At 45.3% G+C, this 19,461-nt stretch overlaps 1 protein-coding gene across 2 annotated transcripts in view; it reads left to right on the forward strand.

The window, feature by feature from the left end:
• The first annotated feature begins 983 nt into the window (after positions 1 to 983).
• ASB18 (ankyrin repeat and SOCS box containing 18) overlaps positions 984 to 19,461 on the forward strand; it is a 302,293-nt gene continuing 283,815 nt past the window's right edge. For both annotated transcript variants that reach the window (XM_078681372.1, XM_078681373.1), the window contains exon 1: positions 984 to 1,283. In XM_078681372.1, the coding sequence (XP_078537498.1) occupies positions 1,001 to 1,283 (283 nt within the window). In that variant the 5' untranslated portion in view covers positions 984 to 1,000. The remainder of the gene's footprint in view (positions 1,284 to 19,461) is intronic.

Here is a 19,461-nt window from a genome sequence, read left to right on the forward strand (position 1 = left end):
TTTGGCCCTTTGTCCCGAATTTTTACTGTCACTGTCTCGAATTCACCTTCTTGCCAGTGGTCACCCTGGTTTTGCTCACTCTTTAGTTAGTTGCAACCGATGAGGAGTTGGAGGGGAACGTTTCTGACAGGCTACTGCTGGTGCGTCAATCAAATATCAGATTTATAAATAAGTTGGGGGTCTATAAAACGTGCCTTGGTCATGAATCTTGTCTCAGGTTACATCATGCAGGGGAAGGCTTAGATTGTATAAGCTCTGGCCTCGCTCTGTAATGTTACAAAACATATACATGGTCATTGAATCCTGTGACCTTTGGAATTCTACAACCTATGCGCTAACCAACTGAGCTGTACACCAACTGAGCTGTACACCAACTGAGCTGTACAGTTGGCTCCCTCTTATCGCTTAATCTTCAGGCAACAACCATATCTTTCACTTTCACAAGCTTCTTGTAGTATATCAAATAAACGGCCGTGGGTCCCTCTAAACCCTGTCCATTAAAATCTATTCACGTCCCCCACAAACCCCCTTCATTGCAGGCTTCGGAGACTAGCATAGCTCGAAAGATGCCAGAAATTTTCTGAAGCTATTTTGCAGCGCTTTGTTATGTTCCTAAATATAAGTATATAAGCACCTCACATTCTCCCGCGAAATACCAGAAGGCGGCTACAGAACAATTGTTTTCAGATCTTGTGCAGGGTAAAGCTTGGGCGTGGGGATGCTGCTGGAATGAAGCTGCCTCCCATCTCCAAACCTCCAGGGTAAGGGACCACACGGAGTGGAAATGGGCTTAAGAGATGTGAGGACGCTTCGTGCCAGCAATCCTTTTCCGTCGTCAGGGCCCCGGTGTCCCACCTCCCCCCATAGAGATCTAATTAAAACTGCTGATTTCCACCCTACAAGAAGGCCCAGCCTTGTCTGTGCCTACGGAGAGCTGCTGAGAACACCTCCTCTCTGCTGCACCTGAGGCAAAGTCTGAGTGGGCCAAGTCAGAGAGACCATGATGAGGCCGCGCGGGTCCCTGGGCGAGCCCGGGCACCCGCATCGTGGTGCCAGGGAGGCCAAGCGACAAGCCGAGAAGACTGCTCTGGCGCCTGAAGTCACCACGGCTCACTGTAGACGTGGTTATGAGCGCCCCCCTCTGGACGAGGCCTGGGTCTTTGACAGTTTCTACTCTGGCGATCTGGAGCGAATTGGGAAACTTTTCCAGGAATCGATTGATGTCGTGAACGCCACGCTGGGCATTGAGGAAGAAGAGCTGCGGTGGGCAAGTGCTGGGTTTGGTATGTCCTGCTGCCCTCCTCTTCTTAACCTCCTTTCAGCAGTCACTGGTCATTCCTCTCTTTTCCGCCTCCCTCCTCCAATCCACGTTTACTATCTGCTGTCCCAGCTAACCTTGCCTAATGGTTTCATTTATTTTACATCCTTTCTCTTCCTTTACGTTAACCCTTTACCTTCCACCACTCTCTCCCATTTTCCAACATTTCTTCACTCCAACTTCCTCTCTGTGTATTACTTTTTCCCATCCATCTTCTGTCCCTCCTACATTTATCTCCTCCCTCTCAGTTTTCTACCTCATTTATTTTCTCCCATTCGCTTGCTTTCCCTCCCATCTTTCGTTTTCCTTCCTTCTCTACCTTTCCCTTCAATCTTTTTCTTACTTGGCTTTCGTGCTTTGCTTTCTCTGCACTCTTGCTTCCAAGCATCTCTCACCTTCCTTCATTGATATTCTGTCTTCCTCACCCCCATTCCCTCTCACAGTCCTCCCTCTACTGTCCGCCTGTCTTTCCTCATCTGCCTCCTCTCGCTCTTGCTTTTCAGTCACTACTCACTTCTACTTTCTGAAGGTCTCCCCATCATCTTTTCACTTCCCCTTGCTTAGTAGGCTGGAAAATCAGGGTAGAGTTTTAAACTTACCATTCTTTGGGGACATTTCAGCCGTGCCTCTGTTTTTCAGATTAAACACATGCTATATATTACACCAAATTCATCAATTTCTCTAGAATCTCAACTCTTTGGAAGATGTATAGTTCACCCAATTAAAATTATTTATTGTCAAAGTGTTTCTGTTCTTGAATTGTTGAATTTCCAATGAATCTGAGGCCAGGGAAAGGATATATTTGGGTACCCACCCCATCAAAAGCATTTATGATCACCCCTGAAGGAGGTTGTTAATCTGCCATAAAGATGGAAGATTAACATAGGATGTTAAGTCAAGGTGACCTGTACGACAATGTAAGACATCCACCATTACCAATCAGAAGAATTGAACATTTAAATGTGATTACTTGAATCATCCCAGTGTTTGAAAAATAGAGTGGGTCCTCACCATTTCACCAAGGAAATCAGGGAGAAGACAAATATATGAATAGGCAACTGAGAAGTTTACCGAAACTTCCATTGGGATCATGTGGGATCTTTCCTGGACTTGGGCACAAGACTTACGACTGCCTCACACATGGGGGCGAGGGGAGGATGACTGTACCTGTCTTTGCAAAATTATTGTAGAGCAGTGTCAGTATCGGGGGCAGTAGTGGGCAGAACAGTTTATAATAGGCAGTTGTAAAGCCATCCGGGTCAGGAGCTTTCTCTTAGCAAAGCTTGGCGACTCTGCTAGATATGCTTGTGTGTCTGATAGGGGCACGGTACTTGACATCTATAGGTCTGCATAAAAACATCTGAACATGGCAGCTCTGTCTTTGTTGTCCTGCACTGGCTCTCCAGAGGGAGTTGCCAGTTGATCTATTGCGTTTTTCTGCTGCTTGGCCCTTAACTTGCTAGCTGGAAAACAATCCGAATTATTGCCACCATGGTAGAATCGCTGCTCAAGCCATATAAGTTCTAGCTCAGCTTTGTCCATGTCCAGGGTCCTTGAGTTGTCTATTTAATGTGAGTTGACGCCACACACAGTGTGATCCACATGGTTTAGGCAAGCCTTCAAATTCTTTGACCCTCCTTCCAAATACCGCCTTTTGTCTCTCCTGCTCTTTGTTAAAGCGGGCAGCCTCCTAGTTGAATTCTCTGCATGTCACTGCTTTTAGTGTGCCTCATAACAGTAAAATTCGTGTGTCAATAGTGCTGTTAGTATGTAAGTAGTCTATTTTTCTGAGTCTGCCTGTCTTGGTAGCTCTATCATGTTTCATTAGATTATCATTAAACCTCCAGGTTCGCGTGGAAGTATCAGCATGGTAGTCCCGCATGTCAATCATAATGGGCGAACAATCTGAAAAGGGCAGATGTTTCAATAGGGGTGCTTTGGGTCACTGCGAGCATGTGGGTAGCACTAATGAGGTGATCGAGTCTCTCATAATTCCTGTCCAAGTATAAACTCCTCCAAACACGAGAAAGAGAGAAACTTAAACAATATCCTTCCTAAAGCAGCAGGTACAAAAATGGAAGGAGGACAAGATGCCAAAGGAGACAGAGACAATAGCCATGAACGCTCCCTACAGAATAATAGGTTGTTTGGGGTTTAATACCCACTATATATCAACCAGTCCCAGCTCTCTGATCAACTCGAGACTCCCCTTAGAGAGGGCCCCCGTTTGACCCACCCGCTGCCCACACTGGTCATTTATGGTGTCCACCACTATATTTAGGACTCCTCCAATCAGTTTAGTGATCCGGGGAGGTCATGATCTGTGAGAGGACAACTCTAAGGAACATCTCCTAATTGTCATTCAGAGCATATATAGTGGCCAAAGGTGGAAGTTGTAGTGCCTATTAGTATGCGGACTGCCAAAAGACGGCTTAATGTTTCTGAGCGCATGTCTGTTATTTTCCCCTTAAATATGTTAGCAAGGGGGATGGCTGCAGCTCTCGTCTTGTTAGTGAAGGAGGAGAAGAGTTGTCGAGTGAATCATCAGGATCAAGGATCCTCACCCTAACAACAACAAAAACTCAACTAACCCCCCCTCCCCTACCCCCTTGGTGGTGTCCATTTTTACAGTAATGAGCTGAGTCCAGCCCATTGGGTCCAGTACCAAGTTCCTCCTCAGTCAGGAGGACCGTCTCCTCTCCCCGTCCGCCCTCCACCCTACCTCCGTGTTTTTTACCATCTCCCATGCCTCCCCTCAGTCCAGTGCCGGCCCCAGGGCTGCAGCATTGTCTTTGCAGCCAAATTTTATTGTAGTCTCTGATACGGGAGAGCAGTCGTAGCCCTCTGCCCTCGTCCACTGTTTTGTTTCCTTGTAATTTGGTAAGAATGGCCTGTCTCTCTCTCTGTATTTAATCCTGGCTGGACCATGATTGAGATCGTGGTCCAGCTCCCCCATCTGTGTCGCTCAGTTTTGAGAGTTAGCCGAGTGAGGCGCCAGGAGGGAGGCCTTCCAGTACGTCTGGCATATCCAAGATTGAGAGTGCCTCCGATGGGATGCAACTGTGTAAGTTGTGCCGGTTATAGTGAAGATGATACTAAATGGGATGTCTCACCGGTACCTTATGCCTTTCTCTGAGAGGTAGTCATGAATGTGCCTAAGCATCTTCTCCTCTGTAAGGTAATTGGGCGAGATCTTGATAAAGTTGTGATGTTGCCCCCTCAAAGAAGTTCACCCCATCTTTGTGTGCTGCTGTCATGAATGCCTCTATTAGCTTGAAGGGATGCACACAAGTAAGCACATGAGGTGGTGTTCTCCTGGAATCCAAGGATCTCCTGCCCCGATGAGTGTGATTAGTTGTACATCATCCTGAACCAGGCCAAGCAAAACACAGTGGAAGAGGCATTCCACATTATCCTCCAATAGTCCTGCCCCTACCTTGCTTGGTATTTCTTTAATACATATATTGAACCTCTGGGATCTATTTTCTGTGTTCTCCAGGTACATTTGCTGGTCAACATTTCGGTTGCACAGATCCATAACTTCCCTTTGTAAGACCTCAAGTTCCTCCTTCCTACAATCACCTGCCATTTCCACACTGGAGACCACCTGGCCCAGGTTGCCCATATCATGTTTTACATCCTTGATGTCTTTGGCAACTCCCACTCTCAGTGCAGCAATGTCACTGCGGAGTTTGCTGAAAAGTTCCTCCATAAATGTGCGTTTGAGGGGCACCTCTGTCATATTTCGTAGCTGCTGCTTTAGCCACCTGTGTTTGTAGGAGGTCACACTTGGGCCGTATGTATTTCACGGCTTGGACAAAAGACCAGAACCCAGTGCAAAGTCGTAGCTCAGTAGTGTGCGTGTGTCTGATGGGTGGCCTTGGATAATTTAGTTGCCCGGCACCTCAAGTCTGAGACTTTCCTATATCAATAGAGATTGAGGCAACCCGTCCGGGCCACTCAGGCACGGCGCATCCACGTACTGTTTTCTCCAGCCTGCCCTGCTCCCCCCGCATGAATCTCCACCAATCCCACAATGCTGCCTGCCAGTTTGTTTATGTCTCTGGGAAGGTGGGAGACCCTACCAGAGCAGCTGGTTTCCCAGGGAGGAGCTCAGACATGCTTCAACCAACCGCGATTCTGAGGTCCACAATCCTTGGCCAAGCCCTAAGAGAGGAAGCAAAAACATGGATGGTGAAGTCAGCAGTCCCCACCATATTGTATCTTGTTCCACTCAGTCAATCCAGCAGCACAGCTACCAGCCTCTGCCCAGCGCGGAGAATAATCCCCCGCCTCTTGCTTCAGGTTTGCCGGGCGTATTGCCGTGCTTATCCTCAACTGTTAAACAATGCCCGATCACCGGCAGGCTCTGCCTGCTTACCTCAGCGCACTACTCCGGCATGGCCACAGGCCTTTTTTGGAGTATTTCTGGGTTGTACTCGAGTTTTGGGGCACCTTCACCAGCTATGATGTAAAGGAGCTCAATTTGGGGTGGAAGGGGGATCAGTCTCGCCCCCCGTTTTCTGGCTTGCTCACTGACTGAGAGTCATGTTCAGCATTTATGGTTCTGTCTTGGAGACACTGTGTCTACAGAGCAATTGTCTCCCTCTCCAATCGAGGCCAGGTGTCGTCTGCCTGACACCCCACCCATCTTCCCAGTCCTCAATGTCTCTGAGCCGACATCCAGGAGTCTCGGATAGGTGGCGGTGGGCAGCATACCACGCGCATGGCGCATAGTGAGGAGAGAAAACTCCTACTCTGTCTCCATCTTGGACACTCCCCTAATGGGACTGATGTAGAGTTTTGCAGTTGCATTACAATGTAACAAAGGAGATAGATACTCCTTCCACCTTATGACAAGTTCATTATATTTGATGACACTTGTAATAAGGCAGATGGAAAATCCTTCACATTTTGTGACAGTGTATCCCATCCATCACACTTTAAATCTGGCCCTATTTATGTAGCTGTCCTAAATCCAGGATGAAGGAGAGCCGTTTCTGTCTAAGAATTTCAAGCCCATAACATTGTCTAAGAAATTGTTGCACAAATGATTAACGTTGCAAGGGCTGATGTCACACAGCATCCAAATGGAGTTTCCAAGAGCATTAATAGGGCAAACCTTGAATTTGAGTTTGTAAACATTGTTGGCTGTATATGGCTGTTCCTTGGAGCAAGGAGTTCCCCAATAATTTGCCTGGGGCAGTAATTCACCCTCTGCATAAGAAAGGCCCTGTCAGTGAGCCTGGTAACTATAGACCAATATCTCTGTTGGGTGTAGCAAAGAGGTCTGGTGGTCTATTTCTTAAATACCTTGCAAACTGGGAATAGAATAAGAAACTAATCTCAAACTACCAAACCAGTGTTTCATCAATCTCCTCAACAACTGATATAATTTTACTCCTATCCATGTGAGTTGAGAAGCAATTGATTACTGCTTTGTGACAGTATAACACTCAAAACAATTTGGTTGTCGATTTAGGTAGAACCAAATTACAGTATTTGGGGAAAATAAAAAAGAAATAGTCAAAGTTGGCACCTAGACGATCAGAACATTGATGCCGTATGTATATGGATACCTTGGAGTTTGGTTTAGTGAAGGGAATAACTTTAAGAAGCATTTCGTCTCTATGAAAAGCAAAGCAATATATTGACTGACGCCATCAAGGCACTGCATTGAAATGTTCTCAAGACTACCTTTGCGCCAATTAGCAAAGAGATTACCGGTCTGTTTCCTGTGGCCTGGAGGTCACTGCAGAGTAGAGCATAGAAAGGTTCACAACATATTTGCATTAACTCAGTCAGCACTCCAAGCACTAATATCTCTGGAATTTAATATAGTGAAGCAGAATCTAGAAAAATAGCACCCTTTTTAGGTCGAGCCTAGCGGCAGCACATGCACTGCTCCCTCTGCGAGGCATCCAGTAGTCGAGTATGCTGTGGAAGCCCCGCCTTCTCTCTGCTCATATTTTTGATTGGCTGAAGTCATTGACCTTGGTAAATGCTAGCTTCCGATAGATAATGAGGCTTGTTAGTCCCTCCTTGTTACCGCCCTGTCGTCATTTGTTACCCCCCATGAGGACTGGATCTTTTACTTGTGGCGTTACACTGTCTCCTTCATAAGTCGGTAAGCACTCTTTCTTTTTTTTATTTGCAGCGCGGTACGCCTTAACTTTAGCAGCTGCGCTTGTTTATTTAATTAATTTGCCTCGCAGGCCGAAAGGGAGTGTTTCTACTCACTAATTTAACAAGCATCTGTAATGCAATAGGTCTCGCATTTACGCCAGTTTGAGCTATTGGCATTGCAAATAACAATGCCTTTCATTTTTATTTTTGTTTTTAAAGCATAAATAAAAGGCATCATTTACAATGCCAATAGCTTAAACTCGCGTAAATGCGAAACTTATTGCATTGCAAATGCTTGCTGAAATATTGTTGTATAGAAAGATTTGCCGATCATCAATCTTTGAAGTGCCTAATCTAGCAAACAATAAACAACAGTTCAACAAAAAAAATCATTGGCCAATTTCTTTTTCGCTCTGCAATTGAAATTCTTAATGCGTCAAGAGCTTGAGAGAGTGGTGTTAACTTGACGACCTGTAAAGCCCATTTGAAACAAAGAAACTGCATGGAAACTTTTAAGAAATGTTTGATCTCCTAGATTCCAGGGTCTCTCACTTTTGTGCCTCTTGAGAAGTGTATGTCTGTCAACGTGAACACACACAACACCATTTACGGCTGATGAGACTGGTGACAGAATTTAGATAACCTTTTTATGGACTCTGAATGACAATTACATCATCAGTTACAAAATATTCTAGCGGTGAGTCCCAAGGAGCTGGTTCTTTGACAATGTTGAAATGGAGCCATAGAGATGGCGCCCCGTGCAGTCTACAACAGAGGAAGAGAAGGAATTCAGCAAGAGTGAGGCGGCAGCTTAAAATGTCACCTTGAAAGCTGCTCCTTAAAAGCTGCAGGCGTGATGGGCGTCTGAGGGAAATACATACCAGAATACTGTGTCTTTGAACTGCAACACCTCCGAGAAAATTAGGACTTCCTTTGTAACGGAACTCTTTTTTTGGGGTAGGCAGTTCCTGACAGAACATGCCTAAAGCTGGAATCAAAAATATGCAGAATTTTAGCAGTTTGGCACTGGTATGTTCTGCAGAAACGTCGGAGACGGGATGTAGGCAACTGTATAGCGGGCCAGTGGTGAAAGGCCGCTGGCATCATCTGCACCAACTGGTGATTCAATGTCCAGGCTGGCACTGGTACAGTGACAGAAGCTAAAACAGGGGAAGGGTCAAGGGCGGTTCTACAGCGACAGTGGCCCCAGGTGCCACCGAAAGGGGGCGCCAGAAGCCCCCTAGAACAGCGTTTCCCAAACTGTGGTCCGCGGACCCCCAGGGGTCCGTGAAACATTCCCAGGGGGTCCGCAAGAGGCAGTTTTAAAAGGAATGCAAAGTTCCTTGTCTAATTAGCAGTTTTAGAGCAACAATAAAAGTGTCAAAATAACGCCAGTGATTAATGCACCTGCTGGAAAGATGAGAGTTTTGTCCAGTGCAGCTTTGAGATATCTAACGTAGCACAGAACAGAGGGTGCAAAGAATGTGTACCATGCATTTGAAAAAAAAACTGTGTTTTATGGGCATTGGTCAGTGGGTTGCTGCTTTTGTCACAGATTTTTTTGTTACTCTGCAGTTCATAAGTGACAATCTTAATCTAGCACAGTGACCTATAAACTGTCATCAAAGAACTGCTTGCAAACTGCATGGTACAAGTTAGTAACTTATGTTTTTTCCAAGTCTTTCATTATCCTGATGCTGCTAAAAAGGTTTATATGGGCGGAAATACATTTTTATTTTTTAAAGTCAATGCTAACCACTAGCTGATGTTCTGAATCCCAAGTTTGCGCTTCTCCGGATCAAGCACTCATGCCTACTAGTATAAATGACATGTGAATCCTATACATTGTAGTACCCTTTGCCTTATGTAACATTTTCTATACACTGATTTACACGTATGATTCATTGTCTCTATATGTATGTGATGTAAAGTGTTCCGACATCCTACAATGGTATGGGAGATACTATAAAACAAATGAAATACATGTGACAGAGAGGCTATGGAGAGATGAGAGGCACTGCTGAAGGATGATAATAAGGGAATCATTAAAGAACCCCAACAAAGATTGTCGTATCCTGGTGTATAGTAAGGTCTTCATTTACTATTCGTTAAAAGCCAATACAATTTAATATATAATGATATATGTGTTTAGACTGCGCCAATGTTTCCTAAATTTCTTGGAGAGAGAGCTTCCCAAAGCCCCCTTTGAAGTGGTCAGGCTCACTCACTGCACTTGGTGTGCACCGTATGGCGACTGGTCTGAAAACATTTGCCAGGGCTGCTTTGGGTTTCCAGTCTGGCGGTAGCAGGAGCAAGAGCCTTGTACTGCGAAATAAACCCAACCATTTAAAAGATAGTCACGGAAATGCAGCAACAACTTTCCCATTAAAATGTTTTGTTTTTTGCAAATTCTTTGAATATAAATTACTAAGGGGGATATTTACAACAGAAGTGGCAGAGAGTGCTGTTAGCCTCCTTGGCTTAACGACACGCTCCGCCACTTCGGAAACAGCGGGCTGCACCATATTTACAAGAATATGGTGCAGCCTTTGTTTCCCCCTGTGCTAGCGCTACACTTAGCAGTGTAGCGCCAATGGGGAACCCTTGCACCATAGTGCAAGGGTGTGTGTATACAGTGGAAGATTGTTTATGTGCAGGAAGGTCCCGCTTCAATCTTGAAATTCTGTTTTGTCACTTCATTGTGTGCTGCTTAATGCAGCACACATGGAAGTTACAATATGGAATTTCTTTTAGAAAGATTGTTTATGTGCAGGAAGGGTCACCTTCCTGAACATAAACAATCCAAGGTGTTTTGCTTTTTCCATGTGTGCTGCACAAAGCAGCACACATTGCAAAAACAAAACCGAGGAGAAATAAAGGATTTCTCCTCGATTTCTCAAGTTAAGACCTGGTTTTCCCTGGCTTAATTTTGGCACTACCTCCTATTTATGCTGCCCTTGTAAATAGGGGGCAGCGTCAAAATCAATGGGTGTTGCGGTGGAACGCCCACCGCAACACCCACTGCCCACCCCTTTCACACTAGGCATTGTGTGACAGGGGATCTTATTTACAAGGCAGCGTTAAGCCATATTAAGTGGCTTAACGCTGCCTTGTAAATAAGGCAAAGCTTCTATTGCCATGGGAACGTTGCAAAAAGTGATGTTCCCATGGAGATAGGGGCTTCTAAATATGCCCCTAAAATCCTTAGTAATTCGAGTATTTGTTTTGTGTGCACGCGTGTTTATTTTTTCTGAATTACTGTTTTAATGTTTGAAATTTAAATCACAGAAATTGCTTGGGGGTCCCCGGCTTCCAGCGGTGACTCAGTGGGGGTCCTCAGGAGTCAAAAGTTTGGGAACCACTGCCCTAGAACACCAAATATGCCCCTTTCAGCAGCAGTCTGTACAATCTTACTTTGTGTAAGACGGTGGTAATTCTTGCAAGGCCTATGTCTGCGTCAGGACAAACACAGAGACATGTTCATTCAAATCACAGCATAAAACTGGAATTAAAAATTGCAGCAGTATAGCAAGCAAACACCGCGAACTAATACATCAAACTAGCATCTGCAGTGAATTTGACCCCCATTGTTTTCACTCCTAGATCGTGTGTTCGCTAATATTGAGAGAACAGGTGGACAAGACAACATATTAATAGGAAGAGCCAAGATAAGGGTCAGGCTCGCTCCAAGAGCCTGAGCACAAGCCGAGCCTTGAGAATGTTTGGTGTAGTAAATTACTTCTCTTCTGTTCTCCACTAATTAGAATGTACCATGACATCATAGAATGCCTGGTTGTCTCTCTGGCTCACAGTGTCAGTTGGTCAACTCAGGCTGAGCTGCTGGTGGGGTTTTACCTATACTTCCTATCTTCTCCTTCTTACCTATCCTAGAAGGAATCTACAATAAAGTATTATATAACCTACACAGTTGGACTGTGCATCTTCCTTTACTACATTTGACATGTGAAATATGCAACAGACATCATGTGAAAATATGATAAAGTTGCTTCAAGATGTTGAAAAAATGAATGTTTTAACATGTAGAAGTGTTTCGCTTTAGTACATCAAATTAAAGCACTGCATTGAAAGGCATTTATTAAAAATGATAGTTTTAAACATGAAACATTTGTGCTCCCCCTACTTGCCATGGCAACTAGGCCATTAGTGAACTAAGAGGCAATTAATTTATCATATGCACCTTATATGTCGCCTATTTTCTTATTCTAAATAGAGCAACATTATAGTCTATTAAATACAACACGTGGTGTTTTTGTTCAGCGCACAGCTGGCACAATGGCTAGAGCTGCTGACTTCGGATTTGGGGGACCAGTTTGAAGTCCAGCCTTTGCTCAACATTCGAGATATTTGGTAAAATAACTTAATCTTTCCAAGCCTAAAAAATGTGTAACATAATCTGGTTCTCATACTTTTGGGCCAGGTTCATGCAATATAAAACTACAAAAATGTTTTAAAAATCAAGCTGCAATAATTAATAAAAACAAGTCACAGTGAAATAAAATATTTGCTTAGGATCACACACTTTGGTAAAGTGTGTAAGCCAGGATTGATACCAGGTTTTCTGGTTTCAATTTGTGCAATTCAACCACTAGGTGGATATCCCTTACTCCTTCCCATTTTACATTAAAGGTTAATGCTTTATCTAAAAATGTTGGCACATGATGTTAAAGTTTTGGTGGTAGGCAGAAGTCATCTGCCAGCTCATTCATTTGGGTATATATTTGTAGTATAGCTGACGCAGGACATTGGATGATTATGCCGACATTTGGACTCTCTGAAAACATGTAAATGGTTATGCATCTTAATGGGTCTTCCCCAGGACTAAAAAACCAAAGGGACAGCCTCCAAAATGAGAATCCAAGATCACAAAATGAGAGTCCTGCAAAATATCATCAATGTATATTCAAAGTCATCATGGTCCCCACCTTGGTACGCAAGGTATATAAAGAGGGATAAGTATCACCCACAAGTATCAGCTGCTGATCAGGATCGGTTTCCTTAAACAATTACCAAAAATTAATTTGAAAGGGTTTTGTGTACTTAAAGAGAAGAATGATTGGGTGATATTTACCCCACTTTACATACCTTGCGTACTCCGGCTGGGGACCATGATGACATAGAATATACATTGATAATAGTTTGCATGCTCATTTTGTGAGCCTGGATTCTCCTTTTGGAGACGGTCCCTTTGTTTTTTTTAGTCCTGAGGAAGACCATCTAAGATGTATAGCCACTAACACGTTATCAGAGGGTCGAAAGGCGTAATTATCCAATGTCTTGCACCAGCTATCTTACAAATATATAAAGAAAACCATACAAGGATACCTTGAGCTTCATAAGTGTGGGCATGTGACTACGTGTGGCTTTTCAGTTTTCTTGTTTGTATATGTGAACACTGTAAACGTTGATTTTCCATGTTATGTTAGTTTACATGATTGTATTATATGTAATCTGTGTTTGGGACAGCCAGAATAATACATGTTATTGATGAATTACTCTCCATTGTCGTGGTTTGTGCACATTAAGAATTTTGATGTGCAGAGGCAAGTAAGGAATCACTAATAGTAACTCTCACGCACAGCCTGATGGGGATCATCATTGGACCCTTTATATCTATGCTTAATAAAAAGCATTTCCCACAATTTCTGCCAAAATTGTGACACCCGTTAGGACCACTTGTAGTTTATAATTATATACACAGGTTCTGAGGGACACGGCAACCCCATTATACTTAATAGTTCTAGCCTTCAGTAGATTGAAAATTGCATTTAATTTTCTGTGTGATTTGTTGTGCACTACCCAGAAGCGTTTTAGACTAGGAACTAAGGGGCCTATTTATGAGCCATTTTGCGTCACTCTTGCACCACGCAACGTAGTGGAGGAGTGATACAAACCGTAAATGTGATTTATGAAGCCATGCAAGTCCACTTTTGGCCCTGACTGGCTCCATAAATCTGGAATAAGGCAACGCATCACAAATCGTTGCCTTACTCTGCTCTGGGAAGACGTTCCGTGGGCAGTGCGTGGGTGGTTCCATGGGCAGTGCGTGGGTGTTCCCAAGCAACTCCCATGGTTTTTAATGAATTCCCAGATTGACCTGAACTGGTAGACCTAGGAATGTGCCAAAAAAGATATGCCTTCTCCGTTGAGGCATAAGGAGGAGAAAGATCTTTATTTCTCCTCGTTACTTCCTCTTTCCATGTGTGCTGCATTCTTTAGCACACATAGAAAGTGAACTATGCCTATCAAGATTGGTGTCCTTTCCTGCACAAAAACAATCCTGCATGCGACGCAGGCACCCTTGCACCATAGTTGCTGCCAGTGCAGGGGAAAAGGCAGGATTACTGTGTATTGCCTCAAATACCATGCATTCCTGTCACACAGTGCATCGTAGCAAGGTGACTTGTTGCGCTGCATGACATTCTCATAAATAGGCCCCAAAGTCTTCTAGCAGGTGACCAAGAAACCTGTCTTCTAACCTCAGCTTCTCTTTTGACTGTACTGTGTGACCCTGGGCAAATGCCTCTTTCTCATGTGCTTTATTTACCTTAGCTACCTTTATAGTGTATTGAAACACGCAAACATCTCATTATTTAAGCATCTTGAGCTTTAGTTTCAGCTTTGCAAATTTCGGTTTATTAAATGTCAGTCCATGAAAACGTCGCTTTGATTGTAATATTCTGCATAGTTTTGACCCACCAGCCCTGCGAGCTCTGGCACGCATCCTCGTTCTGCAAACCTCAAGCTCCCATCTGTGAGCTGAGGTCATTCACAATTAAAGCTGAGATGCTTTGCTATTCCTGGAATAACAGACCTGCTTGCAGAGTTAGCTCAACACCATCTCTAAAAACATGTTTAGATCAGGCGCTCAGGCTTCAGCCCCCATACCCCCCCACCCCCCATTCCCAACCCCTTCCCGGGCACGCACACATGTTTTTGAGCTTATCGCAGCCGCACCAGAGTACTTTACAGGTCTTTAAAAGACCATTTACGTGATAACGTGGCTTTCTTGTTTTTTCACTCCTTCATCTTCACTCAGCCTATTGCTGGAAGAGTTAGCCCCCCGACATTTTTAGTAATACCCCCCACCCCCTAAATTTGGCTCTAGTTGCACCACTGGTTTAGATAGAGTGCTATTAAAGGCAGATAGTGGAATGCAGGCACTAGGATTCCACTGCCTGCCACATCTCCACAGACTAGGTGTACCCGTATCTCTGCCTGTGCCATTAGACAAACACTTTCCATGCAGGGCCCGCATATCGCCACAGATGAGTAGAACTGATTGAACCAGCTCACAGGTACATCTGTGAGCTCGCTTTCACGTTAGCGACATGGTTTGTTATCCTCTAGGCATGGTATGTCCCGATTTACTTGATTCCAGGCCCCATCCACCACCAGCACGTCACTGAAATTAGCATCCCGTGCAGTAAGAAACCACGCACTGGCAGCTCATATTGGTCCTGTAGGCTCGCAAAGTCTGTTAGTGTGTCATTGATATAGAGCTCGCCCATTCTGGTGATCGGTAGTGCTATCCAGATGTGAAGGCCACTCCACTTGCCCCAACGCAGCAGGGCAAGCAGTTGTAAGTAGCAGCTCCTGTGCATAGAAGGCCTGCGTTCGACTGTGTTGCAGCGCTCAGGTCCATACATATTGGAGAGTCACCATCAGGACCCCTTCATCCTAAGGTCGATGTGTCCCCAGCAGCAAATGCGGTAAGATGTGGTGAGGGAGTGAGTCTGGATAGGCCCTGCGGTGGTCATCCCAATAGTGGTCCCACCATTGCAAGGCCCACTGCAGCTGCTCTGCCAGATAGTAAAATTGCAAAAAACACAGTTGATGGACAGAATGTAGAACAATGTCATACATTCACCCCAGTACAAGGATCTGGGCCTAAATCCATCGTTTTTGTGCACTCCACACCACCCTGGGTTAGACACTGGCTATATGCAAATCAGCTCTGACCCTGTGCCTCATGGGAATAGTCCAGTCCGAACTACCAAGCCATGTCTTTCCCAGACCGGAATCAAGCATCCAAGGACCGGTTTCTGGCTATCAGCCTGGATAGCTTGACTCCAGTGGTGTGGAGAGCCTGGGACTCACATCTGACCATACCCAGCCCACTCGGGGTGAAAATTGCAAAAAACACAGTTGATGGACAGAATGTAGAACAATGTCATACATTCACCCCAGTACAAGGATCTGGGCCTAAATCCATCAGTTTTTTGCACTCCACACCACCCTGGGTTAGACACTGGCTATATGCAAATCAGCTCTGACCCTGTGCCTCATGGGAACAGTCCAGTCCGAACTACCAAGCCATGTCTTTCCCAGACCGGAATCAAGCATCCAAGGACCGGTTTCTGGCTATCAGCCTGGATAGCTTGACTCCAGTGGTGTGGAGAGCCTGGGACTCACATCTGAGCATACCCAGCCCACTCGGGGTGAAAATTGCAAAAAACACAGTTGATGGACAGAATGTAGAACAATGTCATACATTCACCCCAGTACAAGGATCTGGGCCTAAATCCATCAGTTTTTTGCACTCCACACCACCCTGGGTTAGACACTGGCTATATGCAAATCAGCTCTGACCCTGTGCCTCATGGGAACAGTCCAGTCCGAACTACCAAGCCATGTCTTTCCCAGACCGGAATCAAGCATCCAAGGACCGGTTTCTGGCTATCAGCCTGGATAGCTTGACTCCAGTGGTGTGGAGAGCCTGGGACTCACATCTGAGCATACCCAGCCCACTCGGGGTGAAAATTGCAAAAAACACAGTTGATGGACAGAATGTAGAACAATGTCATACATTCACCCCAGTACAAGGATCTGGGCCTAAATCCATCAGTTTTTTGCACTCCACACCACCCTGGGTTAGACACTGGCTATATGCAAATCAGCTCTGACCCTGTGCCTCATGGGAACAGTTCAGTCCGAACTACCAAGCCATGTCTTTCCCAGACCGGAATCAAGCATCCAAGGACCGGTTTCTGGCTATCAGCCTTCATTCAGCCTGGATAGCTTGACTCCAGTGGTGTGGAGAGCCTGGGACTCACGTCTGAGCATACCCAGCCCACTCGGGGTGAAAATTGCAAAAAACACAGTTGATGGACAGAATGTAGAACAATGTCATACATTCACCCCAGTACAAGGATCTGGGCCTAAATCCATCGTTTTTTTGCACTCCACACCACCCTGGGTTAGACACTGGCTATATGCAAATCAGCTCTGACCCTGTGCCTCATGGGAACAGTCCAGTCCGAACTACCAAGCCATGTCTTTCCCAGACCGGAATCAAGCATCCAAGGACCGGTTTCTGGCTATCAGCCTTCATTCAGCCTGGATAGCTTGACTCCAGTGGTGTGGAGAGCCTGGGACTCACGTCTGAGCATACCCAGCCCGCTCGGGGTGAAAATTGCAAAAAACACAGTTGATGGACAGAATGTAGATAGTAAAGCTGGGACTGCCAGTCACACCCTCCCCCACTTCCCCCTTGTGGTGGTTAATTTCAGTTTTGCTAATAATATTCTCCTGTGGGTGACCCAGAGAAGCTACAGGCTTATGGCATCTAAATCCCAGAACACTTTCCTGGGTATCCCTAGTAGGAGGGCAGTGAAGTGATACAGCAGCTTAGGGAGGATGATCATCTTCATCAGAGCTAACCTGTCCAAGATTGACAGTGGCAGTTGTTGCCAGAATCTGAAAGCTTGTTTCAGGGCTGCCACTTTCATCACAATGTTGTCATCTAGTAGACGGTTCTCCTCATGATAAATGTGGACTCCATTATATTTGATTGCGACAGGTTCCCACCGTAAGGAATCCTCCAAAGCCACTGGCTTGCTCCCCTCCCCAGGATCCACAAAAGGGTGTGCACAGGACTTCTCCCAGTTGACCCGCAGTCCCAAGACTTCCCCATATTTCTCTAGGCTCCAAACTCCCCCGTTGTATCTCCAGCTGTGCCACACATATAGACGGGCATATCATTAGCATATAATGACAGAAACAGGGGGGCCATTGACCTCAAGCCCTTGGTAGTGATCACCCTGATAGAGGACGATGGCCAGCGGTTCCAAGGTCATCGCAAAGAGCACTTGTGAAAGCGGGTAACCCTGCCGGGTGCCCCTGCTTAGCGCGTAGCTGTCAGCTTTGACTCCACTGGTCCTCACACAGGCTGTATTATATAGCAGCATGCTCCAGTTGAGGAACCCCCTGCCCTTGCGCATGTGTGATACTGTGACATAGAGGAAGTCCCAGGAGAGGGAATCAAAGGCCTTTTCGAAGTCTATTGACAGACCCAAGGCCGTAGCAGGGAAGGCTATTGGTGTTGCAACACCTGTATCATTCAATAAATATTCTGGAAAATGCTGCATATGGGGATAAATCCTGATTGGACAGAGTGGATTAACCTCTGTATTTCGGCAGGATTCTGTCGGCTTGGATTCAACTAAGAATTTTGCTGTCAACATACATTAAAGAGAGACCTATATGACACAGCCATTTCCCTATCCAGCCCTGGCGAGGGCAGCGCAGTTAGCAATGCCTCCTGCATGGCTCATCATGGGCCTTAGTTAGGTACGTGTGGTAATCATACCCTCACAGATGCTGAGTTATGGTAGAACGGACACCCGCTCTTCACACAATCTAATCTCACTGGCAGGATCCCCCCAGAAATCGTGAACCTGGTTTTCCTGCTTTAATATGTCCATGTTTAGCCGCTCTTGGATTCCAACTGTTGTCGCCTCGCACTGTCCCCTCAACACCACCTTAAATGCTTCCCACTCCAGTAAACAGGAGGTCGCCATTACCTTGATCTCCTTAACGTAATCATCTAAACACTTTTTCAATGTATCCCGAAAGGCTGCGTTCCCAAATAAAATAGTGTTGAGTTTCAAACTTGGAATGATGGGTATAAGCATGTTCCAATTAAAGGATAAAATTAAGGGGGCTTGGTCAGACTGCGTTCTTCTATGGAATCCCTCCTGAAAGGAAAATAATTCCCTTGCCCACTATTTAGTGGCAAGCTTCATCCTAGGGCTGCGTCTACACTGCCTTTGTTGCCATCAACAGGAGTGGAGCATAAGGAGTTATTTTTATGGTGTCAAATGTTAAAGCAGGATCAGCTGTATGAAAGATTTTATCAGGTATACATACCTTGCGGATATCCAATCAGTTCTGATGCTTTATTCCTGGGTTCCCCAGAGAGAATTATAAGTTCCCAGTATGATGATCTACATGCTTTATTTACCCTATCATAATTATTACTGTTGTCAACATGTTTCGGTCCAACAATCTTACACCACTCCGGATCAATGGCCTTCGTCAGGACCATGTGATCCCTTCCTTTATCACTGACTTAGTCAGTCAGTCATACGTTATACAGAGAAACATTAGTCATACACCCTGCTGTTACCTTACGCTTGGCATGAGCATCTGAGACCATAGAAAACAAGTCTTTATGCTCCACCCCTGTTGATGGCAACACTGAGAGTGTGGAAGCAGCCCAATGGTGAAGCATGCCACTAAATAGTGGGTGAAGGCATTTCGTTCCTATCGGGAGGGATTCCTTAGAAGGTAGTTTGGCTTCCCTTCATCAACCTCTATCTGTGTGATACTGTAAATTGAGAGGGTGGTTGATGAATGATTACCTCTCACCTCTTTTTGGTGTTAGATCAGAGTGTGTTCTTGCCCAATATTCGGCCACCGGTGCTTTTCTTGCACTGGTGCATTACACAAGAACGTATCCAGTTTCACATGTAAGGAGTGCTATCCACTCCTAGAAGCCCCTGGCAATCTTCTATGGAGCTGCACTAGGTAAAGGAGGGTGTGACCTATCTAGTGTTGTGTCTGTGACATAATTAAAATTCCCTCCAGATGACGTGGCTTGGATGGCCATCATGGTGGCTGCTTTTTAGCTCAGCTCCGGGCTAAACGCTGCTAATCTGTTGGAAATCCTCCTGCCTAACTGTCATCAAGCATTCTTAAGGCGACTCCCTGGCTTG

This window comes from Lissotriton helveticus, chromosome 3_1 (genome assembly GCF_964261635.1).
Source record: "Lissotriton helveticus chromosome 3_1, aLisHel1.1, whole genome shotgun sequence".
NCBI lineage: Eukaryota > Metazoa > Chordata > Amphibia > Caudata > Salamandridae > Lissotriton > Lissotriton helveticus.